Source organism: Micropterus dolomieu, linkage group LG02 (genome assembly GCF_021292245.1).
Source record: "Micropterus dolomieu isolate WLL.071019.BEF.003 ecotype Adirondacks linkage group LG02, ASM2129224v1, whole genome shotgun sequence".
Lineage (NCBI taxonomy): Eukaryota > Metazoa > Chordata > Actinopteri > Centrarchiformes > Centrarchidae > Micropterus > Micropterus dolomieu.
The window spans coordinates 30790202-30817277 of record NC_060151.1 but is presented as its reverse complement, the minus strand read 5'-3'; the positions used below and the strand labels follow the sequence as shown (position 1 = coordinate 30817277).

General features: G+C 43.2%; 2 protein-coding genes across 2 annotated transcripts in view; both read left to right on the top strand.

Moving 5' to 3' along the window:
- LOC123962225 (double C2-like domain-containing protein alpha) overlaps positions 1 to 27054 on the top strand; it is a 33549-nt gene extending 6495 nt beyond the window's left edge. Inside the window, exons 2-4 of the mRNA XM_046038256.1 lie at positions 12571 to 12645; positions 13589 to 13698; positions 26734 to 27054. Coding sequence (XP_045894212.1) covers positions 12583 to 12645; positions 13589 to 13698; positions 26734 to 26833 — 273 coding nt within the window. The 5' untranslated portion in view covers positions 12571 to 12582 and the 3' untranslated portion in view covers positions 26834 to 27054. The remainder of the gene's footprint in view (positions 1 to 12570; positions 12646 to 13588; positions 13699 to 26733) is intronic.
- The window catches only part of LOC123967434 (trafficking regulator of GLUT4 1), a 344338-nt gene that overhangs the window by 257125 nt on the left and 60137 nt on the right, over positions 1 to 27076 (top strand). The window lies entirely within an intron of this gene.

Sequence of the window (27076 nt, the reverse complement as noted above, 5' to 3'; positions counted from 1 at the left end):
GGACACAGGTGAGACACAGGTGAGAGACGGGACACAGGTGAGACACAGGTGAGAGACGGGACACAGGTGAGAGACAGGTTCATTCATTCAAATGTTGCTCAGGAAGTTTAAACACAGATTTATAATGCAGCATCTCTCACTGAGGGTCCAGACATCAGCACTGCCTCGGGTTTTATGATCAAGGCTGGGTAACCACAACTGACCCTTCAGGGGCCCCTAAGACATTAGGTTCACAGCCTCTGTTATTTGCTTTAGGTATTATGAGCCACTGAAAACAGGGCTGAACGATTTTGAAAAAATATCCAATTGGGATTATTCTGACTGATGTGACCCTTCTTCTCATTCTCACTGAGAAACATATTAAAAGATTACAGCTTTTTGCTGATGTGCCAGGACGTCTCTGCACAGCATGTGCTGTCAAGACAATGAAATAAAATCTGCTTGACTTAGTAACTTATTCCAGTTCCTGAGTAACTTGCCCAACACTGACTTCATTTCTCCGTTCACAGAAATAGAACATTTTCTTCTGCTACGTATTCTTCTCTTCTTGTTTCTGGTTTAAACATGAACCAACTGAACTTCCTGTAAACTGGCTGAAAGTGTTCGGTTTGGCGGCCCTGAATGAAATCCCCTGGCAGAGATCACCTGGGCCAGGTAGCCCTGTACTGCGTCTCCGGTAGGATTAATTAAGCTTCTTCCTTTTCATGTTAATGTGTGTATGTATATATCTTCTAGCGTCTTACTTTACATCTTCATTTATAATAATACTCATTGATACTTGATGGGGGCGGAGCTCCAGACCGACTGAGGACCTTTAAAGTGACTGACCTTAAGATATTTAGGCAGACGTTTCCCTCCAGGTCGATGTTGGGGTGATACACCATCGTCTCACATTTTACCTTGGGGGGGTCGTGGGGGTAACCCTGTCCTACCTGAAACACACAGACACCTGGTCACTCATTGTGAGGACAAAGTCCAGCTGAGGACAGGAGGAGGAGGAGGCCGGGTGACAGGAGAGGAGGAGGAGGCCAGGTGACAGGAGAGGAGGAGGAGGACAGGTGACAGGAGAGGAGGAGGAGGACAGGTGACAGTAGAGGAGGAGGAGGACAGGTGACAGTAGAGGAGGAGGAGGCCAGGTGACAGTAGAGGAGGAGGAGGAGGCAGGTGACAGTAGAGGAGGAGGAGGCCAGGTGACAGTAGAGGAGGAGGAGGACAGGTGACAGTAGAGGAGGAGGAGGACAGGTGACAGTAGAGGAGGAGGAGGACAGGTGACAGGAGGAGGCCAGGTGTTTCTCACCTTAAAGCTGAAGACAAACTTTCCTCCTTTGTAAAAGCCCTGTGAGACACAGACAGAATCATCACACCTGCTGTCAGCATAAAGAAGTACATTTACTCTAAATGAGTACTTTCCTGAGGAGCTTCTACTTCACTCCAGTTTTTCCTTTTGAAGTTACTTTCTATTTCTATTATTAGGGAAATTACTAAACCTCAGAAACAAGAGAAGGCGTCGGAGGAGACGGGATGTGCGAAAGCTGAGCTGGTAAAAGAAGCGACGTGTGGTTAAATCTTTGAGGAAGTGCTCGTCAGAATACGGCGTAGATTCAACGCAGACGTATAAACTGGCCTTTATAGCAACTGGTTACATTTCAAATTAAGGTTTTACAAACTTTATCACACATGACATCATGGCGGCGCTCAAAGGGTCAGAACAGAGCTGCACGACTTGGAGAAAAAGTCGTATTGCGATTTGATTATAACGGAACAAATGGAGTCTACTCGCTTAATTATCAAGGAACAAAATACTGACTTTGAAATGTGTTTTTCTCAACTTGAACAAAGTTAAACAATAAACAATATTTATAAAATTAACTTTAGTAAAACAGAACAAGGGGAGCGTGTTGATCTCAGGAGGAGGCGGCTAGAAGGAGCACAGTGTATAATGTTCCGTTAATAGTATACTGTTAGTATATTGATTACTAGATTCATTATAATTTAATTTAATAGTAAACTGCTTTTACTGCTTGAATTTTAACGAGGTGGTATTCTGCTCATTTTCAGGTTCCTCGTCTTATTTAGAGGTTGTACCAGAACAGGTTTACATGGTTATATTTTTGTCATACTGCACATTGCTGCAGCTCCTCTTTTCAGCCTGTGTTGAAGGCTTCGTTTTAGCTATGGAGTGATACATCTCGTCTCTAAATGATCTTTGTTGGGAGTTGCACATGCTCAGTTCCTAGTTAAGGACTACTAGCCAATCAGAAGCAGAGAAGGGCGGGTCAGCGAGGAGAGAAGAGGGCCAGTGAGTGTTTCTGAGGGCGTGTCGGAGTAGCCGCTTGGCGAGCGTTATATGAGGCGCATTTAGCTTTCATCCCTATGACGTCACAGGGATGAAAGGGAAGCGGCTGGACTACAAACGAGCTGCTTTCAGTTCAGAGCAGAGTTTTCTGTGGGAGATGGGAACTCCCTTTGGGCTTTTTCACTTTGCAAGTTTTTTTATTACATGCACAAAAAAGGTTTATAACTCAACAAAGGAGAGGGAAAAAGTCAAAAAGCAGAATACCACCTCTTTAAAATACTGTACTGCTGTCTGTCCACACTGTGACCTGACTCCTCCTTGCTCGCGCTGCAGCTGCAGTCGAAACAGTACGACTGTATCCCAGAGAGGAGCAACATCACAGGAAAACACACAAACAGATGCGGCTTCATTACCTCTGCGATGAGAGATAATCTGAGCACCTGCTGAACTTTGTATCCTCTGTTTCCTCCTGCGCTTTCTTTATTTGAGGACCCGCTTTGAATGTTAAAGACCGACCCGACATCAGCTCTTTTCTGCAGCAGAGAAAGAAGTTTGAGTTTCAGACCCGAACAGGTGGATTAACTCGGTGTTGTGAAGGCAGTTTGCTGTGAGCATGAAGGACAATCAAAGGATCGTATGTTCCCTGATGCCGAGACTGAACATGGGAATATTATTATTATTTACAGGCGTCTGACAGACGGAGCAGTGAGTCTGTCACCACACGTGACCAAACATTTCTAACCTCAGCACCTCTGTGAGGCTGTGAACCTGTTTGTCCTGACGCCAGCGAAAATTCAATTTGCTCCCTAAATGAAACGGGCTTATCCTCTGTACGGTGGCCCTTTTAGGACATCTTAGTGTCTTCTCTGTGTTACAAGTTGGATTTATGCTAATTTGCTAAAACATTAACATGCCTCTGTGATTACGTTAATTAAGGACTATTGGACCATTTAACATGAAACGATTAGCATGTTAGCATGTTAGCATGTTAGCAGCTAACCAGCTGTGAACATGAACAGACTACAGCTGCATATTTTCCTTCTGAGTTCTGAGAACACGGTTTTTAAATATGTGAAGCGTCTTTTATGACTTCCATGAGATAAGACACGTTTAATAAGCATCAGTGTACGTGCATACATCTTGCAACATTCACTCCACCCCATCTCAGGGGGAAATATTGTACTTTTTACTTCACTATGTTCATTTGACACAAAAACGAAGATGATTTACTTTCTGTTATGATGCAGGATTATACTACTAATCTAGCCAGTAATATTCAAAGTATCTAAAGCTGTCTCCACATTGACAAACTAAATGAAACGCTCTTCATGTTACAGTCTATAATAATATGAAAGGAGCCATTCTGCAGTACATTTTGCTGATAATACTTCTGTACTAATCTGATCTAAGTACTTCTATCACCACTGCTGACAACTTGCAAACTAGTAAATATCAATTGATGAAGTTGTATAAGCACTAAGCAGTAAATTAATGACATGGACGCCCCTTCAAAGCAACTTTTTCCAGTTTTAATTTAGGACTTTAAATTTTGCAAGGTTAGCATAGCAGAGAAACCCTACTTTAGGTGTAAAGAAGTGAGGATTTGAGCGGCTTTGACAAGGACCAAACTGTGATGGCTAGACAACTGGGTCAGAGCATCTCCATACCGGTCTGCAGAGACTAGTATCTAGTGGTCCAAGGAGGGAAAAGCTGTGAACCGGCGAGATGATCACGGGCGGCCAAGGCTCCAACAGGCGAGTAGCAGCTACCTAAGCATTGTTGTAGACCATGTACACCCTTTCGTGGAAACAGTATTCCCTGACGGCCTCTTTCAGCGCCCTGACACAAAGCAACAACGGTTCAGGAAAGGTTTGAGGAACACAACGATGAGTTCAAGGTCTTGACTTGGCCTCCAAATCCCCCAGATCTCAGTCCAATCCAGCATCTGTGGGATGTGCTGGACAAACAAGTCCGATCCACCTCACAACTCCCAGGACTTAAAGGATCTGCTGCTGAAGTCTTGGTGCCAGAAACAACAGCACACCTTCAGAGGTTTAGTGTAGTTCAGGTCTCAACGGATCAGGGCTGTTTTGGCGGCAAAAGGGGGACCTACACAACATTAGGCAGGTGGTCATAATGTTATGGCTGATCGTTGAGTGCAGCGTTGGGTGTGATTTAAACATAAATCATCAGAGTTGTGAGATAGGATTTTATACCTGGCATGTCGGTAAGGTCTCGGCCTCTGCCAGCTTCCTCAGCCTCATTAAAAATGCTCTTAGAGGAAAAATATCGCTGAAAAAAAAAAAAAAAATCTATTTCCCAGCCATCACCGCAAATGTCAAAGCTGCTGAAAGAAATTTAGGAGCAATTTCTCATGATGATGTGTTCCCCTGTGTGAGGTCAACAGATGGAAATCAAGTGTTGCATTTGATCCTTTGGCCATGCGGGGAAATCATCCATCCTGCTGCCTCTCTCAGTCTTTACGCTCCTGAATCATCATGCGTTCATGTCAGCGATGAGGATCTGTGAGCCGGGGAAAGGTCGGGAGTCACAGTTTACATGGTGATCTGATTACAAGACTGCGAGTTGTGATATGTCAGTAAATACATAGAAAAGTCAGATTAATATAACAAAATACATTCGAGTAATATTATTATTATAGAGTAATTAATTATAATGAGCTCCACCTTTACCAGCTGCTCATTCATCAATAATTAGAATCCATCATTCTGAAACAGATCATTCTGTAAAATGAGTACTTTTACTTTTGGTTCTTTAAGTATACTTTGGTGCTGATAGTTTTGTACTTTTACTATAGTACAATTGTAAATGCAGGACGTACTACTAGTTCTTCACTGTGGCATTGCTATTTTACTCAAGTAAAAGATTTAAAAACTTCTATCACCTCTGCTCATTTTAATTATTGATGAATCTGCTGATTCTATTGTTCAGTTTATTATTATAACTTTAATTAACCAGAAAACAAATCATTGAGATTAAAAATATCTTTTTCAAGAGTGTCCTGGCCAAGACGTCCAGCAGCACAATTAACACGGTTGCAGACATTAGAACATAAAACATACAACAATTTACAAGCGGGATAAATAGTAATTTACATGGTCATAAAATATCAAAATTTAATTTATTTAAGTAATCAACATCAAGGACCATCTGAGTAACCATAACATCTACACCAACAACCAGTGAAACCGGCTCCCGAAGATTCAGGACATTTTGCAGCTGATTCCAAACACAGGGAGCCGCAGGCTGAACAAAGCAGACCGACCAACCATGTCATTGAAACTGGGAGCCACCACTTTTTTAAATAATAATTTGTTATAAACTTTCTGAAATCTAGCTTGCAGTTAAATAACAAATGAAAATGTCTTTAGAAAGGTTTATTTGCACGATAAGAAAACATGCAATGCAATGAAAATATAGAAGAAACTTAAGCTAAAAACAAAACAAGCTACTGATTGTAAAATGACCCAAAAATGACATGCATTATGTTTTTGGCCATTTTTTTCATTCTCTCCCTTTGAACATGACAAAAGTGGAGGGAAGACTTAATCATACCTGCATATGTGTTGCCTCAGCAGGAATGATGTTACACAGAATGACTGAGAGCTGCACTGCATTACATTTATAGATTTTAAAATGTCACATTTTGTTTCCACCATAAATTGGTGCAGGAAGTGAAATGTTCAATAATCAAAATTTCCTGGGGGAGGTCCCCACAGGCCCCCCCGCTCATGTCTCGGCATTGAGGATATCTCTAAGCATCTTTTCGTCTCGTGCTCATGAACCTAATATTGCTTTTTAAATAACGCTTACGTTACTGTTGATAACTTCAATAATTACAGTACAGTTACTAATAACAAAATCGTCGCGTTACTTGCGTGCTGGTTCTTGAACTATCCGCATAATGAAAAATAAATCAAACGTCCCTTTTCATGCGTGTTTGCGTAACACTTTTCCAACCTCATGTTTGACTTCAGCGCCAGTTGATGAGGGCGCAGAAATGGCAGAGCTGCCAAAGACGTCTTTCGAGGGGTGGCGGTATTACTTCACATTGTTTCGAGAAACGACAGCGATACCCTGTGGTGCGCCTGTGGCGATGCTCTTTAGCCTGGGCAGTCTTGTGCGGACGAGGAGGAACAGGCTGTCTGACAAACGATTTGAGAAACTCCTACGTGGGAGTTTAGCACCCCTTAATAAGACAACAGCTCCCCTAAAAGCATGATTTGTGATATTTTGACAGCGTGCTTTATTGACATTAATCTCTGTATTTCTCTGTCATCATGGATCATGTGGCGCATCAGATTCGTCGATGACCGACCGTTGCAGTTGCTCGGTCGTTCGCCGTGTTTTTGGTCTACACGGAATTTAAACTAGACTCTCTCTAATCATGCAAGTTGAGAGAGTTTTGGTAAGCCACGGCAACGTTGGACAGCAACTTCATGGCCGCTTTGTTTACACCCGGGACCAGCTGACGTCTCCATCAACGGCTTTCAGACTGTTCGGGCCGACAGGGATTGCACCGAGAGCGGTAAGCGTAAAGGCGGGGGGGCTTGTCGTTCGTGTTTACAACAGATGGTGTAATCCCGCTCACATTACAGTTAAACAGCGTATCTTTAGCTCTGACACTGAACTGCTTGCTGTGGGACTTCGGCCAGATTATCTGCCACGGGAAATTTCACATGCCATCACTGAAGCCAACCCGATGTCGGCGTGTAACGTCACCCACACCGCCATTGCTGAACTCCAGACTCAACACTCGAGTGCCCTCATAGTGATCTCGGGTGACTTCAACCATGTCACTGTGACCACCACACTAACCAACTTCACCCAGTATGTGAGCTGCCATACTAGAGGAGAGGACCCAGGACCTGCTTTATGCTAACTTTAAGGATGCATACAGCATCCTTAACAACAAAGGACATCAAGGACATCCTGACTGCTAAGAGGAGGACTTTCAGAGATCAGCTACAGACCTGTGGCACTGATCTCCCACATGATTGAAGACCCTGGAGAGACTGGATCAGTTGCGGCCCGTGGTCAGCCCTCTCCTGGACCTCCTCCAGCACGCCTACCTGCCCTCAGCCTGCATGCTGGGGCAGCAGGCTGAGGGCAGCAGGCTGAGGGTAGTGCACGCCAACAGACTCAACAAACTGATCCGCAAGGCCAGTGACGTTGTGGGGGTGGAGCTGGACTCTGTCGGTGGTGTCAGAGAAGAGGATCCTGTCCAAACTACATGTCATTGTGGACAATGTCTCCCACCCACTCCATGACGTGCTGCTCAAACACAGGAGCACTTTCAGTGCAAGACTCATTCCCCCAAAATGCAGCACAGAGCACCACAGGAAGTCATTCCTGCCTGTGGCCATCAGACTTTATAACTCCTCCCTCTAAGTGACTGACACACGGATACTTAGTTTTTAACTGGACCGTATTATCTACTTTTTGCAATATTATCTGTTTAATAATTAATGTGCAATATTCTCTGCTGCTATTTATTCACTTGTCCTTTTTGGTTCACCATAATAACTCTTAATAATGTAAATATTGTACATTCTCACAATCCTTTCTATTTGCATTTATATTTTATATTTATACTCTTATATTTATATACCCTTTATCTATCTACCTTTGACAAGCCTTTGAAATTTCCCCTCAGGGATCAATAAAGTATTTCTGATTCTGATCTCCTGGCCCTGTACGCTCCATCGCCCCTCTCCCTCTTCCTCTCCGATACGGGTTGTGTCGCTAAGCGCTATGAACGGTTCGTGATCGTTCCCTCTGGCTGGATGAATATTACGCATAATAAATGCACTACTGTAGCTGGGGGCTCTCTGAATCGCAATTTTCTAAATTCTTCCCTCTCACGGAGAAAAGAAAGGTCAGGTCGCAAACACAACCGCAGCCGCTGTGTCAAGTTTAATTGTAGCAAAATGGCCACATATGATGATGATGATGATGATGATGATGATGATGTTAATAATAATAATAATAATAATAATAATAGCTTAATCATTATTATCATAATAAGACATACATGTCTGACATGTTACTTAAAAAAAAAGTAACTAGTAATGTGTTCATTATGTGATCTGATCTGAGCTAAGTGTCTCTTTACACCTTAGGTCCCCACCACTTTTCAACACAAAGTGACGCCCTTGCAAGGAGCAGCTGTGAGTAAGGGCTCTAAAGTTCGTGATGAACCTCAGAGCTCTATGGTAAACAGTTTCCAACACTTTCGGGCTTTGAATGGATGCATGCAACATCGCCATAATCCAGCACTGACAAAAGAGTGGCAGCACAAAGTCTCCTTTTGACCTCAAAGGAAAAACTGAGCTTAGCTCTGTCGCTGGACATTAAGCCTCCACAGTTTATTAACTGCTGTATCAGCATGATGTCGTCCTGTCTCCTGACTGTTGTGCAGCAGTTTATACTCTAACAGAGGAGCTGTAGTAAAACTGGAAGGGATACCCACTGCGACTCCTGACAGTTCACCGTGGTAGTGAATTGTCAACCACCCTATCATCTATTTTCCTAAATGGGACTATAATTGACCCTTCGCTAAGCCACCCCCTAAGCTGACGAATCACAGCGCAGTATGGGACTCGCTCTAACTGGAGGCTGCGCTCCAGTGACTCTAATGCAAAAAGAGTCGTTTTCTACCTTTTTCTGCTGTAAAACTGGTCAAACGCTGTTCCTGCGGCATATTGTAATAGTTACAGCAGCTACTCAGAGAGGCTGAAAGGAGAAGTACGATTTATTCTCTTTTCAAAACCTAAAAACAAATCCAGAAAAATGTCGGCTGTGGATTGTTCTTAATGTTAGTTAGCTAACGCTAGCTAACCCCCTACTGAATATAATGTAATAAAGCCCTGCTCTTCTGCTTTTTAATGATTGTAATAAAGAACAGAGGCCGACCCAGCTGTACAGGAACACTGTTGATCCTTAATATCGTTGTCTTTTGTCTCAATCGTCAGGGATGCGGTGGTTCACCTGTACTGTGTGATCGGTAGACTTCAGCTTCTGTCTTTCATTTTTTTTCACGTCCATTTGTCACGTTCGTCTGAGTCCGTCTGAGTCCGTCTGAGTCAGTTTGAGTCAGTTTGAGTCCGTCTGAGTCCGTGTGAGTCAGTTTGAGTTCGTCTGAGTCAGTATGAGTCAGCAGTTTGAGTCAGTCTGAGTCAGCAGTTTGAGTCAGTCTGAGCCAGTTTGAGTCAATGTGAGTTCGTCTAAGTCAGTATGAGTCCGTTTGAGTCTGTCTGAGTCCGTTCGAGTCAGTTTGAGTCAGTTTGAGTCCGTCTGAGTCCGTCTGAGTCCGTCTGAGTCAGTCTGAGCCAGTTTGAGTCAATGTGAGTTCGTCTAAGTCAGTATGAGTCCGTTTGAGTCTGTCTGAGTCCGTTCGAGTCAGTTTGAGTCAGTTTGAGTCCGTCTGAGTCCGTCTGAGTCCGTCTGAGTCAGTCTGAGCCAGTTTGAGTCAATGTGAGTTCGTCTAAGTCAGTATGAGTCCGTTTGAGTCTGTCTGAGTCCGTTCGAGTCAGTTTGAGTCAGTTTGAGTCCGTCTGAGTCCGTCTGAGTCCGTCTGAGTCAGTCTGAGCCAGTTTGAGTCAATGTGAGTTCGTCTAAGTCAGTATGAGTCCGTTTGAGTCTGTCTGAGTCCGTTCGAGTCAGTTTGAGTCAGTTTGAGTCCGTCTGAGTCCGTCTGAGTCCGTCTGAGTCAGTCTGAGCCAGTTTGAGTCAATGTGAGTTCGTCTAAGTCAGTATGAGTCCGTTTGAGTCTGTCTGAGTCCGTTCGAGTCAGTTTGAGTCAGTTTGAGTCCGTCTGAGTCCGTCTGAGTCCGTCTGAGTCAGTCTGAGCCAGTTTGAGTCAATGTGAGTTCGTCTAAGTCAGTATGAGTCCGTTTGAGTCTGTCTGAGTCCGTTCGAGTCAGTTTGAGTCAGTTTGAGTCCGTCTGAGTCCGTCTGAGTCCGTCTGAGTCAGTCTGAGCCAGTTTGAGTCAATGTGAGTTCGTCTAAGTCAGTATGAGTCCGTTTGAGTCTGTCTGAGTCCGTTCGAGTCAGTTTGAGTCAGTTTGAGTCCGTCTGAGTCAGTTTGAGTCCGTCTGAGTCAGTTTGAGTCCGTCTGAGTCCGTCTGAGTCAGTTTGAGTCCGTCTGAGTAAGTTTGAGTCAGTATGAGTCAGTTTGAGTCCGTCTGAGTCAGTCTGAGTCAGCAGTTTGAGTCAGTCCGAGTCAGCAGTTTGAGTCAGTCTGAGTCAGTTTGAGTCCGTCTGAGTCAGTCTGAGTCAGCAGTTTGAGTCAGTTTGAGTCAGTCTGAGTCAGCAGTTTGAGTCAGTTTGAGTCAATCTGAGTCCGTTTGAGCCAGTCTGAGTCCGTTTGAGTCAGTCTGAGTCAGCAGTTAGAGTCAGTTTGAGTCAATCTGAGTCAGCAGTTTGAGTCAGTTTGAGTCAATCTGAGTCAGTCTGAGCCAGTTTGAGTCAGTTTGAGTCAGTCTGAGTCAGCAGTTTGAGTCAGTCTGAGTCAGCAGTTTGAGTCAGTTTGAGTCAGCAGTTTGAGTCAGTTTGAGTCAATCTGAGTCAGTCTGAGCCAGTTTGAGTCAGTTTGAGTTAATCTGAGTCCGTTTGAGTCGGTCTGAGTCAGCAGTTTGAGTCGGTCTGAGTCGGTCTGACAGCCTGAATAAAACCTTAAAATTCACAATGCAACTGCAAAACTGTCTGCTTCTCTCTGGGATCGTTTTTTCCAAAAAATTTACAATATTTCTCAACAGTTTGTCGGACTTAGCAACAGTAACTACGGGGCGAAGGGTCAGTTCACTAAATGAACATCATGCTTAGGTTTTTATTTTGGTAACAATTCAACAAGCTGGGGAGAAACTACCTTTTTGTCTCTGCTTAACTACGGGGATCTGTTGTACATGCATGCAGCATCATCGCTGCAAAGAAAACTAGATTCTGCCGTCCATGCAGTGTTATATTTTATTACCACGTCAGATCGTCCACCCATCACTGTAGGTTATCCGCAATGATGGAATGGTCTTCATTAGAGAAACCAAATTATCTATCAGGCATCTTGGGCAAATTACAAAAGCCAGCAGGCTACTGCTCCTAAAAGTTCCCAGGGTTGGTTCAAGGTTGGGAAAGGCTTCCTTTTCTTACCATGCACCATCTACATGGAGCCGCTTGCTGGGGACTCTCTGGTTGGAGGTTCTGGCGCCTTTTGCAGAGTTTAAATCCTTTGTTACTGATGCTTTTAAGGACAAACGTAGATTTTTTAAATAGGCTGGTTTCCCATTAGTGTATATATAGGTGTCTGAAGGTATACAGTTGCAAGAAAAAGTATGTGAACCCTTTTGGAATTATCTGGATTTCTACATAAATTGGTCATTAAATGTGATCTGATCTGACAAATACAGTCTGCTTAAACTAATACCACACAAACAACTATAAGTTTTCATGATTTTGCTGAACCCAACGTGGAAACATTCACAGTGCAAGATGGGAAAAGTATGTGAACTTCAAGGCTAATGACTTCTCCAAAAGCTAATTAGAGTCAGGAGTCAGCCAACCAGAAATCCGGGTAATTTCAGGGTTCACATACTTTTTCTCGCAACTGTATTAATGTGCTGTATTTTAATGTACTGTATTGTTACTGTTATATACAGGTCTATGTAATGTGGCAGATGTCTTTATGTATTGTTGTCATTTGTATGTTTTTGTAATTTTAATTGCTGTTCTACTGACTTTCTTTGCCAGGGCGCCCTTTAAGATTTTATCTTAATGGGTCTTTTTCTCCTGGTTGAATAAAGGATAAATGAGAACTATTCAAATAAATGCTGTGTTGAAGAAGATTTGAAACTAGCGACTGAGACCATAAACTCATCAGAAAAGTGTTTACTGAGGTAAAAATTTACTGAGAAGTAGAAACATTTTGTGTTTATTCTCGTCAGACCGTTTCCTCTTAGGCTGTTTCACAGTGCCTGGAGCCCAGCATGTTTGAATGTGCTGGTGTATAGAACTCTCTCTACCATCACTCCTGGGCATGAGCTCTAACGCCACCTGTTGCTGATTGGCTGGAACAACATGATGTGGCAAGGTCCACTCACACGGTGTTCTTCTAGATGATTAAACCTCTGAGGGAGACGCCACTCAAACACAGATGTCCATGCAGTCCGGAGAAGACCTTTAATCAGTTATATAATTAATAACACCTGTGTGGAATTACCATGTTGTGCACGTTAACGTTTCTCTTACGTTGTCTACAGGGTCTGAAGCCCATGGACTTCAACGGTTTAGCCGACCCGTACGTCAAACTGCACCTGCTGCCTGGAGCCTGTAAGGTGAGACACTGAAACACAGGGCAAAAAAACAAACTAGTATTTTCATTATTAGAAAATAATGTCATAATAAATGTCAATCAGTGTTTCCCAAAGCCCAACATGACATCCTTGAATGTCTCATTCTGGCCACAACCCAAAGATATTCAGTTTACTGTCACAGAGGAGGAAAGAAACCAGAAAATATTCACATTTAAGAATCTTTCTTAAAAAATTACTCAAACCGATTAATCGATGATCAAAATAGTTGCAGATTAAATTTATTGTTGTTAATCATTGCAGCTCTAAGTTGCACCATCACAGGTTTAAGGATAATCTTCATGAACTTCTCATGCTTACTGTTGGTCATATATTTAAATGCCAGTCAAAGGTTACTAATCATCAGATTGTTTTATATTTATATATTTTGAGGTGCTGTTAGAAGAAGCACGTCCAGGTGTTTGCACTGGACTGACAGTATATTCAGCTGATTGCAGGGCAGATTCAAAGAGCATTTATTAAAAGCCATGAAATTAAATCCTTCTCGCTCTCAGCTGACGTGTGGAGCATAACAACGCATGAAATAAAATAACTGCTGCATTGATTGAACAGCAGAACGCCGGCGCTGTTCTGGTTGCAAAGACTAAAAGTGAAATGTGTTTTTAGAGAAGTAATTTGCTGTCTGTGAAGATCAAGACGGTTTCATAAAGTGACAGTTTAGATATAATGTTTGATTAAGGTTTAAATATGAGTGTGCAGCTTCGGTGCAGCCTGGCTGGACTTAATCTCACTGTCAGCTGAATTGTAAACCTTGATTACATATATTTTTATCTTTAAACTGAGTTTGGATTAGATTTAACCAGATTTAAATGTTTTCTAACAAAACACATTGGCTGCGTTTTCTGAACCACAGTGTGAAACAACCAGCAAATATCAATATCTCTCAATCTGTGTGTGTGTCCTTCAGGCCAATAAACTGAAAACGAAGACGATCCGTAACTCTCTGAATCCAGTGTGGAATGAAAGGCTCACTTACGTCGGGATCACAGAAGAAGACATGCACAGGAAGACGCTCAGGTGTGTGTGTGTGTGTGTGAGGGACACTGGGAGTAATTCATGCCCGTTTTCATTGGATCTCATTTCGGACTGATTAAATGCACAGCCATTAATCAAGCGCAGGGACATCTTGACATTCAGATTTGAAGCTCAGATGTCATCTTTGATTAATTTAACTGTCAAAGGACAGAGCTCACGCAGAATTCATGAGGTGAAGACATCTTTTTACTGCTTCCTCCCGCGGTTCTTCCCTGTAAGCACCCACAACAAACAGCCACCGGCTCCGACTAAAGCATAATCAGTGATGTCATGTGGAGAAATGTGCTGTTTTTTTCAAAGACATCTGGTTTTTGCACTGAAGGATTTTCCTAATAAGAGCTCATGAGTCTTTGTCGAAGAGTTTTCCACCTTTCAGTGTATAAATGAATGAATAAATGGTTCCACCACTGTAGGCTCAGACGGGGGCGACCGGAGGATCACGTCCATAATCAAAGGAAGTGTGAAATAACAGAGCGGAGGGCTTTTAATTATCGAGCTTATGAGCAAACGTTTAATCTCAACTAAACATGTAGCGAAGCCGGTGTGTAATTAAAAAAACCTCTAAGGTAAAAAGAAATAAAAGAACGAGTGTGTGTGTCGGCCGACAAGCGTCGAGGATATAATGGAGGATATTAAATAGTTTGTCCTGAAGCAAAATGACTCCCTCTCCAGTCCAGACTCTCAGAGACTCTCTTTAAAGCTGCAGTGGGAAATTCTTTTAAAAATAAGCTGCAAAAAATTCTGGTTCCTCTGGCTCCTCCTACTGTTCTGGATACCATTTATAAGAATCCACCGTTCCCTCAACAAAACAACCAATCAGAGCCAGGAGGAGCCTCAAACGCAGTGCCAACCACTGCTTGTATAATAATAATATAATCTTCAGCAAACACAACGTCTGAGTCCGTCCTCTGTGAACAACAGCGTATAGTACAGAACGCGTCCCGTGTCGGGATGAGGTTTCACGGGTCTACCGGCTCCTTCTGCTGCCGGACAAACTTGTGGGTTTGGTGGGCGGGGCTTAGTGGAGCGATGCGAGCATCAGGGAGAGAAACTTCCTTCACCTGAAATCCAGTGGTGGAAGAAATATCCAAACCCTTTACTTAAATGTAAATGTAGTAACACCACAATATAAAAATACTTCATTGTAGTGGCATCTAGTGGTGAGGGTTGCAAATTGCATCCATCAGGTCACTCACCGCTCACTCCTCCCTTTCCAAGCGAGCAGGAGAAGCTACGGTGGCCGATAATAAATAATAATACGTGCTAAATAATACGTGTGGTCTTCCATTTCTCCAAATTTCTCTTCTTTTTTTCCTTCTAATAAACCAGTCGACTACTACTAGCACCACTACTTCTTGCTGCTTCATATTGTACACATTCAACGTAGTGACGAAACATGCTCTGTACAGCAGTTTGTCAGTTTGGGCTACTGTAGAAATATGGCGGCGCCACATGGCGACATCCATGTAAGAGGACCTGCGGTGTCTGTAGATAGAAATGTCTTATTCAAGGTAATAAAAACATAACGGTTTATTATGTAACATAGTAAGTTATGGATCTTATATTGCATTTCTGTCAGTAGATCCTTCTAAATATTACACTCTGGACCTTTAAGTAAAAGTACTATCAGCAAAATTTACTCAATGTGTAGTAGTGTCACAAAGTAAGAAGTAAATGTTCATTGTGTATTTGGCTTATTTGATTAGTTATTTAAACCTAATGTTCTTAAAACAGTTGAAGAAATCTGTTGCATTAAGGATATTTTTGTAAATGTTTTGCAACTTGTTTAAAAAATGCTCTAGAAAGGAATTTCTTTAGCTTGGAAAGAAAAAAAGGGTTTTATTAGAATTATGAAAAACGTAATCCCCCATATCTCAATCTTTTACTCTTGATTAATACAAACCTACTGAACAAGCAGAAATATTACCTGTTAATCCCATATGGAGGAAAAATAATTTTCTCCCATCGGTTAGAATCGCTCTGTCTTAGCTCGTTCTCCCGTCTCAGGCTCGTTAGATGGATGACTCACACTCACACACTCAACACGCAACTCAACTTATTTATTTTATTTATATAGCGCAAGTTCATAACAAAAGAGAGGGCGAGCAGGGGAGTGAAAGTACAACTGTTAATAGCCAAACTGCCACCGTTTGACAACACATACCACGTGGTGAAACATCACGTCCTGGACTGGTACAGGAAACGCTCATACAGTATGTGTCTTTGGGGAACCGTCATATACATATGTACGACTGTTCCCCTTATACTTCGCTGTGACACACTTGACAGTCGACCTGTTTTGTTGTTTAGGTGTGAGGACGTGTTGAAAAGTTACAACCAAACACTTCACATCTGCTTGAGCAAATACGTTGGTTTGTAGGGGTGTCATGCTGCCTGGATCACGTTAAAACAATGAATCAGTCAGTCATCAAATCCTTCTACATGTTGCCTCCTGCTTCCATGCAGATCACCTGCTGTCTGAGTAAAGTGTCTAAATGATCACATCCAGTCACAGCTCGCATGTTGTAAATTCGTTAAAGCTGAAGCTTCCCTGCGACGTCTCTGCTGCATGACAACGACTCACAGAAAAACCCAGCAAACATACACCAGGCAGCTTTAATTAGTAGTAACGTACTGCAAGTGTAGGAGACGGCGGCGCCCTGCGATGTGCTTCACTGCTCCCTCAGACCTTCGTGCCAACACTCAGGGATCCTCTGGGATTTCACTGTTTCACTCCTCTCTTAGCTTCAAAACAAAAGTGAGAAAAATAAAAAAATGTGGTTTTCCCCAAGTGTCTGTCTGCATGTGTGAGAGAGAGTTCTTGTATTGCTATCTCTGTGAGGACCAGTTTCGGTTAAACTGAAATTAGAATTCTCCTCACTTATAAATAAACTGCAGATGTTTGGATAAAAGAAATAGAGGATAAAACAGTTTGCACTGTGGCGGCGGGAAACCGACTGGGAATCATCGCAAAGCAAATTCAGAGACATGCACAGTGTGTAAGTGTTATTTACACGGTACAAAATACTTTCATTTCTGCTTCGCATGACTGATAAGAGCCAATCAGGAAGCCAAATGTGAGCGTCATCGTTTTTAAAGTCCTCTGTTTTCGTCTGGCCGCACTAAAACGCTGCCCGGAGTTTAAAGCCAAACCAGGTCAGCAGCGTTTTCAAACTTCCTTGTTTTAGGTGTTTGTATTCGCCGTTTTAGTCTGGACGGGAGGCGGAAAAAGCAAAAGGTCTGAGGTATTTAAAGAAGACGTAGCCTTGGTGCGCTGATACAAGACTTTTTTCCTTTGATGTTTTTATCGGCCAACTTTCCATCCAAATGTAGCACAAATTTTATTCCATATTTATTATTTTATTAAACCTTTATTTAACCACGAATGGCTCATTGAGATTAAAAATCTTGGCCAAGATAGGGAGCGGCAAGTTGGGTTAGAAAAACTTACAAAAAAATACAAAACAGGTATCATAAATAGAAAAACTAAAACAACGTAATTCGCACTAAATGACACCGAAAATCCCGTTGCTGTTTTATTCCTGCTCTTGGTGTTTTCTTGCCAGTTCAACACGTTCTCACGCCCAGCGGCGGACAGGCCTATTTGTTTTGGGGAGGGTGGGTGAGATTTATTATAAATAATAATTTAAATATAAATATATATATATCTATTAAGGGTGGGAATCACCAGAGGCCCCACAACACGATATTACCACAATACTTATGTCACGCTACAATATTTTAGCGATTTTTAACATATAGGAATTTATTACTTTTTTCCAACTTTAAATTGTGTCCTCAAAGAAAAACTATTTTTCTAGTAGAGTGAAAAAGCAATAGATTTTATTATTATAGTACCAAAAAAGTGAAATTCCCATATACAATTTATATAATAGATCGATACTTGCCGTCTGTGTATCGATACAGTGTTGCCACAGAAAATATCGCAATACTATGATGTATTTTTTTTTATATTTATGAATGCATTGTTTTTACAGGCTGACTGGGCAGGACAGGATGTTGACACTTGCACCATTTCACTAAATAATATTAAAGTAAATATTAAGTATTTGGCCCAGTCCGTTTAACGGCCGGCCCACTGACCCAATCAAACACGTGGTGAGAGAGAGAGCGCAACGCCAGCTGATTAAAGTGGACGTTGGGCCAGAAACTGGACTTTCAACCGTGTGAAGCAAAAAGTCAACATTGAATGTTTTGAAAAGTTTTTATTTAAGTTTCATAAGTTTTCCTTTTCCTACATTTTGGGCCGTTATATTGATTGTGTGGATTTATTTGCTCGTGCACGCTCCGCTCTAAGTGTTATCATTTGTCCAATAAACTCTGGAAGTTTGCATTTGCTCCTCCTGGTATTGGCACTCGGGTCCAAGCCTCAGTTCAGGATCGAAAGCTGTGGATTTCACCTCGGCAGGCGGGAAACCTTTGAACAAACGGCTGCAAATCTCACTGTGAGTCAGTCCATAAATAATAAAAAATGGATTCCAGAGGTCACACACACACAAACACTCAGCTGGCCTGATACTTTATGAATATAATGAATTGAAAACCTGAAGTCCATTTTGACACCTCTCTTTGTTCTCTCGACCTTTTCCCCCTCAGTGTTCCCGCATTGTCTCCTCATTTAAAATGCTGTTTGTGTTTAATCCAGAGCTCCCGGCTGTGTTGTCGCTGTTTCGACGTCTGTCTCTGCTGAAGCACGCCATTGTTCTTGGCACTTCCTCTACAAACAGGCCGCTCCTTCGCTCTGACTCGTCTCTGTCCTTTTCTTTTCTTTTCCTGCTGTCAGTTCAGGTCCACACTGGGGACCGGTGAGGGGCCCCTGGTGATGATAATCAATTCCGACCCTGCACTTATTCTAACCTCAAACCTCGAACCAGGGCTCAACTGTCAAACAGGCGTTGACACAAATGTTCCCTTTTTTGGAGCTGAATGACGAACGCCTGCTGCTCACCTAAAAACGCGGGATCCCTCAGACGTAACGACAGAATGAACTGATGTTTAATATTTTAATTTTAGGAACAGCGGACGGTTCAGTCCAGACGCAGGAACACACGCTGCGTTTATACTAAACAGAAACTCACGTGATCAAACGTGACTTCAGAAAGAAACAAACATGGAGCCAGACTGTCGTCATCAGCTGGTCGCACTCCTGTTCCCTCTCTCCTCTCCTGTTTCCTTCTGTTGTTCCCTTTTTCCTCTCCTGTTCCTCTGTGTCCTCTCTCATCTCCTGTTCCCTCTCTCCTCTCCTGTTTCCTTCTGTTGTTCCCTTTTTCCTCTCCTGTTCCTCTGTGTCCTCTCTCATCTCCTGTTCCCTCTCTCATCTCCTGTTCCCTCTCTCCTCTCTCCTTCTGTTGTTCCCTTTTTCCTCTCCTGTTCCACTGTGTCCTCTCTCATCTCCTGTTTCCTCGCGTTTCCTATTTTGTTTCCTCTCTTATCTCCTGTTTCCTCTCTTATTTCCTATTTTATTTCCTCTCTTATCTCCTGTTTCCTTCTCTTGTTCCCTCTCTCCTCTCCTGTTTCCTTCTGTTGTTCCCTTTTTCCTCTCCTGTTCCACTGTGTCCTCTCTCATCTCCTGTTTCCTCTCTCATCTCCTGTTTCCTTCTGTTGTTCCCTTTTTCCTCTCCTGTTCCACTGTGTCCTCTCTCATCTCCTGTTTCCTCGCGTTTCCTATTTTGTTTCCTCTCTTATCTCCTGTTTCCTCTCTTATTTCCTATTTTATTTCCTCTCTTATCTCCTGTTTCCTTCTCTTGTTCCCTCTCTCCTCTCCTGTTTCCTTCTGTTGTTCCCTTTTTCCTCTCCTGTTCCACTGTGTCCTCTCTCATCTCCTGTTTCCTCTCTCATCTCCTGTTTCCTTCTGTTGTTCCCTTTTTCCTCTCCTGTTCCACTGTGTCCTCTCTCATCTCCTGTTTCCTCGCGTTTCCTATTTTGTTTCCTCTCTTATCTCCTGTTTCCTCTCTTATTTCCTATTTTATTTCCTCTCTTATCTCCTGTTTCCTTCTCTTGTTCCCTCTCTCCTCTCCTGTTTCCTTCTGTTGTTCCCTTTTTCCTCTCCTGTTCCACTGTGTCCTCTCTCATCTCCTGTTTCCTCTCTCATCTCCTGTTTCCTTCTGTTGTTCCCTTTTTCCTCTCCTGTTCCACTGTGTCCTCTCTCATCTCCTGTTTCCTCGCGTTTCCTATTTTGTTTCCTCTCTTATCTCCTGTTTCCTTCTCTTGTTCCCTCTTTCCTCTCCTGTTCCTCTGTTTCCTCTCTCATCTCCTGTTTCCTCTCTCATCTTCTGTTTCCTCTCTCATCTCCTGTTTCCTCTAGTTTCCTATTTTGTTCCCTCTCTCCTGTTTCCTTCTCTTGTTCCCTCTTTCCTCTCCTGTTCCTCTGTTTTCTCTCTTATCTCCTGTTTCCTCTCTTATCTTCTGATTCCTCTCTTATCTATTGTGTCCTCTCTTGTTTCCTCTTTTGTTTTCTCTCTTAGTTTTCGTTTCCCCTCTCTTATCTCCTGTTTCCTCTAGTTTCCTATTTTGTTCCCTCTCTCCTGTTTCCTTCTCTTGTTCCCTCTTTCCTCTCCTGTTCCTCTGTTTTCTCTCTTATCTCCTGTTTCCTCTCTTATCTTCTGATTCCTCTCTTATCTATTGTGTCCTCTCTTGTTTCCTCTTTTGTTTTCTCTCTTAGTTTTCGTTTCCCCTCTCTTATCTCCTGTTTCCTCTAGTTTCCTATTTTGTTCCCTCTCTCCTGTTTCCTTCTCTTGTTCCCTCTTTCCTCTCCTGTTCCTCTGTTTTCTCTCTTATCTCCTGTTTCCTCTCTTATCTTCTGATTCCTCTCTTATCTATTGTGTCCTCTCTTGTTTCCTCTTTTGTTTTCTCTCTTAGTTTTCGTTTCCCCTCTCTTATCTCCTGTTTCCTCTAGTTTCCTATTTTGTTCCCTCTCTCCTGTTTCCTTCTCTTGTTCCCTCTTTCCTCTCCTGTTCCTCTGTTTTCTCTCTTATCTCCTGTTTCCTCTCTTATCTTCTGATTCCTCTCTTATCTATTGTGTCCTCTCTTGTTTCCTCTTTTGTTTTCTCTCTTAGTTTTCGTTTCCCCTCTCTTATCTCCTGTTTCCTCTAGTTTCCTATTTTGTTCCCTCTCTCCTGTTTCCTTCTCTTGTTCCCTCTTTCCTCTCCTGTTCCTCTGTTTTCTCTCTTATCTCCTGTTTCCTATCTCATCTCCTGTTTCCTCTCTTATCTATTGTGTCCTCTCTTGTTTCCTCTTTTGTTTTCTCTCTTAGTTTTCGTTTCCCCTCTCTTATCTCCTGTTTCCTCTCTTATCTCCTGTTTCCTCTCTCATCTCCTGTGTCCTATCGCATCTCCTGCTTCCTCTCTCATCTCCTATTTCCTCTAGTTTCCTATTTTGTTCCCTCTCTCCTGTTTCCTCTGTTGTTTCCTCTTTCCTCTCTGATCTCTGTTTCCTCTCTCATCTCCTGTTTCCTCTCTTATCTCCTGTGTCCTCTCTTGTTTCCTATATTGTTTCCTTTCTCATCTGGTGTTTCCTCTCTCATCTCCTGTGTCCTATCTCATCTCCTGATTCCTCTCTTATCTATTGTGTCCTCTCTTGTTTCCTCTTTTGTTTTCTCTCTTAGTTTTCGTTTCCCCTCTCTTATCTCCTGTTTCCTCTCTTATCTCCTGTTTCCTCTCTCATCTCCTGTGTCCTATCGCATCTCCTGCTTCCTCTCTTATCTCCTGTGTCCTCTCTGGTTTCCTATTTTGTTTCCTCTCGTATCTCCTGTGTCCTCTCTTATTTCCTATATTGTTTCCTCTCTCATCTCCTGTGTCCTATCGCATCTCCTGCTTCCTCTCTTATCTCCTGTGTCCTCTCTTGTTTCCTATTTTGTTTCCTCTCGTATCTCCTGTGTCCTCTCTTGTTTCCTATATTGTTTCCTTTCCTTTCTCATTTCCTATATTGTTTCCTTTCTCATCCTTTCCTTTCCCTCTCTCATCTCCTGTTTCCTCTCTCATCTCCTGTGTCCTATCGCATCTCCTGCTTCCTCTCTCATCTCCTATTTCCTCTAGTTTCCTATTTTGTTCCCTCTCTCCTGTTTCCTTCTGTTGTTCCCTCTTTCCTCTCCTGATCCTCTGTTTCCTCTCTCATCTCCTGTTTCCTCTCTCATCTCCTGTGTCCTATCTCCTTGTTTCCTATATTGTTTCCTTTCTCATCTGGTGTTTCCTCTCTCATCTCCTGTGTCCTATCTCATCTCCTGATTCCTCTCTTATCTATTGTGTCCTCTCTTGTTTCCTCTTTTGGTTTCTCTCTTAGTTTTCGTTTCCCCTCTCTTATCTCCTGTTTCCTCTCTTATCTCCTGTTTCCTATCTCATCTCCTGTTTCCTCGCGTTTCCTATTTTATTTCCTCTCTTATCTCCTGTGTCTTCTCTTGTTTCCTATATTGTTTCCTTTCTCATCTCCTGTTTCCTCTAGTTTCCTATTTTGTTCCCCCTCTCCTGTTTCCTTCTGTTGTTCCCTCTTTCCTCTCCTGATCCTCTGTTTCCTCTCTCATCTCCTGTTTCCTCTCTCATCTCCTGTGTACTATCTCATCTGCTGCTTCCTCTCGTATCTCCTGTGTCCTCTCTTGTTTCCTATATTGTTTCCTTTCTCATCTGGTGTTTCCTCTCTCATCTGATGTTTCCTCTCTTATCTCCTGTTTCCTCTTTCATCTCCTGTTTCCTATCTCATCTCCTGTTTCCTCGCGTTTCCTATTTTATTTCCTCTCTTATCTCCTGTTTCCTTCTCTTGTTCCCTCTTTCCTCTCCTGTTCCTCTGTTTCCTCTCTCATCTCCTGTTTCCTATCTCATCTCATGCTTCCTCTCTTATCTATTGTGTCCTCTCTTGTTTCCTCTTTTGGTTTCTCTCTTAGTTTTCGTTTCCCCTCTCTTATCTCCTGTTTCCTCTCTCATCTCCTGTTTCCTATCTCATCTCCTGTTTCCTCGCGTTTCCTATTTTATTTCCTCTCTTATCTCCTGTGTCTTCTCTTGTTTCCTATATTGTTTCCTCTCGTATCTCCTGTGTCCTCTCTTGTTTCCTATTTTGTTTCCTCTCGTATCTCCTGTGTCCTCTCTTGTTTCCTATATTGTTTCCTTTCTCATCTCCTGTTTCCTCTAGTTTCCTATTTTGTTCCCTCTCTCCTGTTTCCTTCTGTTGTTCCCTCTTTCCTCTCCTGATCCTCTGTTTCCTCTCTCATCTCCTGTTTCCTCTCTCATCTCCTGTGTCCTATCTCCTTGTTTCCTATATTGTTTCCTTTCTCATCTGGTGTTTCCTCTCTCATCTCCTGTGTCCTATCTCATCTCCTGATTCCTCTCTTATCTATTGTGTCCTCTCTTGTTTCCTCTTTTGTTTTCTCTCTTAGTTTTCGTTTCCCCTCTCTTATCTCCTGTTTCCTCTCTTATCTCCTGTTTCCTATCTCATCTCCTGTTTCCTCGCGTTTCCTATTTTATTTCCTCTCTTATCTCCTGTGTCTTCTCTTGTTTCCTATATTGTTTCCTCTCGTATCTCCTGTGTCCTCTCTTGTTTCCTATTTTGTTTCCTCTCGTATCTCCTGTGTCCTCTCTTGTTTCCTATATTGTTTCCTTTCTCATCTCCTGTTTCCTCTAGTTTCCTATTTTGTTCCCTCTCTCCTGTTTCCTTCTGTTGTTCCCTCTCTCCTCTCCTGTTCCACTGTGTCCTCTCTCATCTCCTGTTTCCTCGCGTTTCCTATTTTGTTTCCTCTCTTATCTCCTGTTTCCTCTCTTGTTTCCTATTTTTATTTCCTCTCTTATCTCCTGTTTCCTTCTCTTGTTCCCTCTTTCCTCTCCTGTTCCTCTGTTTCCTCTCTCATCTCCTGTTTTCTCTCTCATCTCCTGTGTCCTATCGCATCTCCTGCTTCCTCTCTCATCTTCTGTTTCCTCTAGTTTCCTATTTTGTTTCCTCTCTCATCTCCTGTTTCCTCTTTCATCTCCTGTTTCCTCTCTTATTTCCTATTTTATTTCCTCTCTTATCTCCTGTTTCCTTCTCTTGTTCCCTCTTTCCTCTCCTGTTCCTCTGTTTCCTCTCTCATCTCCTGTTTCCTATCTCATCTCCTGCTTCCTCTCTTATCTATTGTGTCCTCTCTTGTTTCCTCTTTTGTTTTCTCTCTTAGTTTTCGTTTCCCCTCTCTTATCTCCTGTTTCCTCTCTTATCTCCTGTTTCCTCTCTCATCTCCTGTTTCCTCTAGTTTCCTATTTTGTTCCCTCTCTCCTGTTTCCTTCTCTTGTTCCCTCTTTCCTCTCCTGATCCTCTGTTTCCTCTCTCATCTCCTGTTTCCTCTCTCATCTGCTGCTTCCTCTCGTATCTCCTGTGTCCTCTCTTGTTTCCTATTTTGTTTCCTCTCGTATCTCCTGTGTCCTCTCTTGTTTCCTATATTGTTTCCTTTCTCATCTCCTGTTTCCTCTAGTTTCCTATTTTGTTCCCTCTCTCCTGTTTCCTTCTGTTGTTCCCTCTTTCCTCTCCTGATCCTCTGTTTCCTCTCTCATCTCCTGTGTACTATCTCATCTGCTGCTTCCTCTCGTATCTCCTGTGTCCTCTCTTGTTTCCTATATTGTTTCCTTTCTCATCTGGTGTTTCCTCTCTCATCTGGTGTTTCCTCTCTCATCTCCTGTGTCCTATCTCATCTCCTGCTTCCTCTCTTATCTCCTGTGTCCTCTCTTGTTTCCTATTTTGTTTCCTCTCGTATCTCCTGTGTCCTCTCTTGTTTCCTATATTGTTTCCTTTCTCATCTGGTGTTTCCTTTCTCATCTCCTGTTTCCTCTAGTTTCCTCTTTCCTCCTCTGTTTCCTTTCTCCTCTACAATCCATTTCTCCTGTTTCCTCTCCACTTTCCTTTCTCCTGTTTCCCGTGTGATTGACTGATGGATAACTAAAGTTACGGCAGGTGGAATCACTATAAAATCTCACAATGTCTAAATCCCAAATGGTTCTTCTCATAAAAACTCAGGAACACACCGAAACACCAAACTGTGCAGCACTGATTTCTGTTTTTAAATCCGACGGTGTTCAGGGTCAGCGCCACTGAAGACGTTTAGCTAACAGTTCATATCTGTTCAAATCCACCGTTCAGTATCTAGAATATCTCCCTAAGTCTGCGGTGGTCCCATATATGAGAGGGCTTGACGGCGTTTCATTTTAAGACTGGCAGCTTCTGCAGTTTGACCTTCATCACATCCATGTTCTGTGCTGAGAGTTCGTCTGCAGCTGCAGGAGGAGGAGGAGGAGGAGGAGGAGGAGGAGGAGGAGGAGGAGGATTTCCTCCACCACCTGCTGCTGCGACAAAGACGTTGCAGCTCTGGAGGAAAAGCCTGAGTCATCGGTGGAAGTCCCAGAGGAAGTGTCCTCCTCATTATCTGCTGCTCTCAGAGGTCAAATATCCAGCTAGAGGTCTCTGGTCCTGTCGTGTCCCCCCTCAGGGACAAGAAGACACGTGCAGATCTTAGGGATGTTTTTAGTTTTTTAAGGAATGAAATAAAGAAGAAAGAAACTCTTTTCACTCAGATGTTTATGAAGTAAATCTGATTTTCAGGTTTTAGTGTTCTAAAAAATCAGGGATAAAAAATTCATGTTTATTTTACTAAAAACATGTCAACATTTCCTCTCGTTCTCTCTCTCCTCTTCTGTTCCCTCTCTCCTCTCGTGTTTCCTCTCATGTTCCCTCTCTCCTCTCGTGTTTCCTCTCATGTTCCCTCTCTCCTCTTTTGTTTCCTCTCATGTTCCCTCTCTCCTCTTTTGTTTCCTCTCATGATTCCTCTCCTCTTCTGTTCCCTCTCTCCTCTTGTGTTACCTCTCATGTTCCCTCTCTCTTCTCCTCTCTCCTGTCTTGTTCTCTCTCTCCTCTTCTGTTCCCTCTCTCCTCTCGTGTTTCCTCTCATGTTCCCTCTCTCCTCTTTTGTTTCCTCTCATGATTCCTCTCCTCTTCTGTTCCCTCTCTCCTCTTGTGTTACCTCTCATGTTCCCTCTCTCTTCTCCTCTCTCCTGTCTTGTTCCCTCTCTCCTGTCTTGTTCCCTCTCTCCTCTTCTGTTCCCTCTCTCCTCTTCTGTTCCCTCTCTCCTCTCGTGTTTCCTCTCATGTTCCCTCTCTCCTCTTTTGTTTCCTCTCATGATTCCTCTCCTCTTCTGTTCCCTCTCTCCTCTTGTGTTACCTCTCATGTTCCCTCTCTCTTCTCCTCTCTCCTGTCTTGTTTCCTCTCTCCTCTTCTGTTCCCTCTCTCCTCTTCTGTTCCCTCTCTCCTCTTGTGTTACCTCTCATGTTCCCTCTCTCCAATCTTGTCCCTCTCTCTCTTTCCTCTCTCCCGTCTTGTTCCCTCTCTCCTCTCGTGTTTCCTCTCATGTTCCCTCTCTCCTCTTCTGTTTCCTCTCCTCTCGTGTTTCCTCTCATGTTCCCTCTCTCCTCTTCTGTTTCCTCTCCTCTCTTGTTTCCTCTCATGTTCCCTCTCTCCTGTCTTGTTCCCTCTCTCCTCTTCTGTTTCCTCTCCTCTCTTGTTTCCTCTCATGTTCCCTCTCTCCTGTCTTGTTCCCTCTCTCCTCTTTTGTTTCCTCTCATGATTCCTCTCCTGTCTTGTTCTCTCTCTCTCCTTTTCTGTTTCCTCTCATGTTCCCTCTCTCCTCTCGTGTTTCCTCTCTCCTCTCGTGTTACCTCTCATGTTCCCTCTCCTGTCTTGTTCCCTCTCTCCTCTTTTGTTTCCTCTCATGATTCCTCTCTCCTCTCGTGTTTCCTCTCTCCTCTCGTGTTTCCTCTCGTGTTTCCTCTCTCCTCTCGTGTTTCCTCTCATGTTCCCTCTCTCCTCTCGTGTTACCTCTCATGTTCCCTCTCCTGTCTTGTTCCCTCTCTCCTCTTTTCGTCTTGCAATCCGAGGATGTGGACCTTAATGGGCTGACGCCTTTTTACAGCTCTGTATTGCAGGCATGGCAGATTTCACGCGTGCTGCAAACGAGGTTCCTGGCATGTGGGTGTTTGAGGAACCTTTATTTTTCACAGTCTACTACAGTCTGCCAGCCTGAGAGGGAAGCTCCGAGAGGGTGGGTGCACCAAACTCGGCCACTTGATGAAAAAGACGGCAACAGCCGTGGAGGCCTGAAGGAGAGCAGCAGCATCACATCTATCCGGGTGATCGACAGAGTTGCGGAGGAGGTCTGTGCCGCACTGCCACAATCCCTAAGAGCTTTTGTTGAGCTTCGCGTGAATACAGTTTCCCCTCCGTGTCTATCACCCCAGCCGTGGGGGAGTGGCAGGAGGAAGGAGCTCAGCTGTTGTCTTTCACAACCCCCCACCTGGACAAGTTTCAAGCTGTGGGGAAGAAAGCAGTCTACCAAATGTGCGT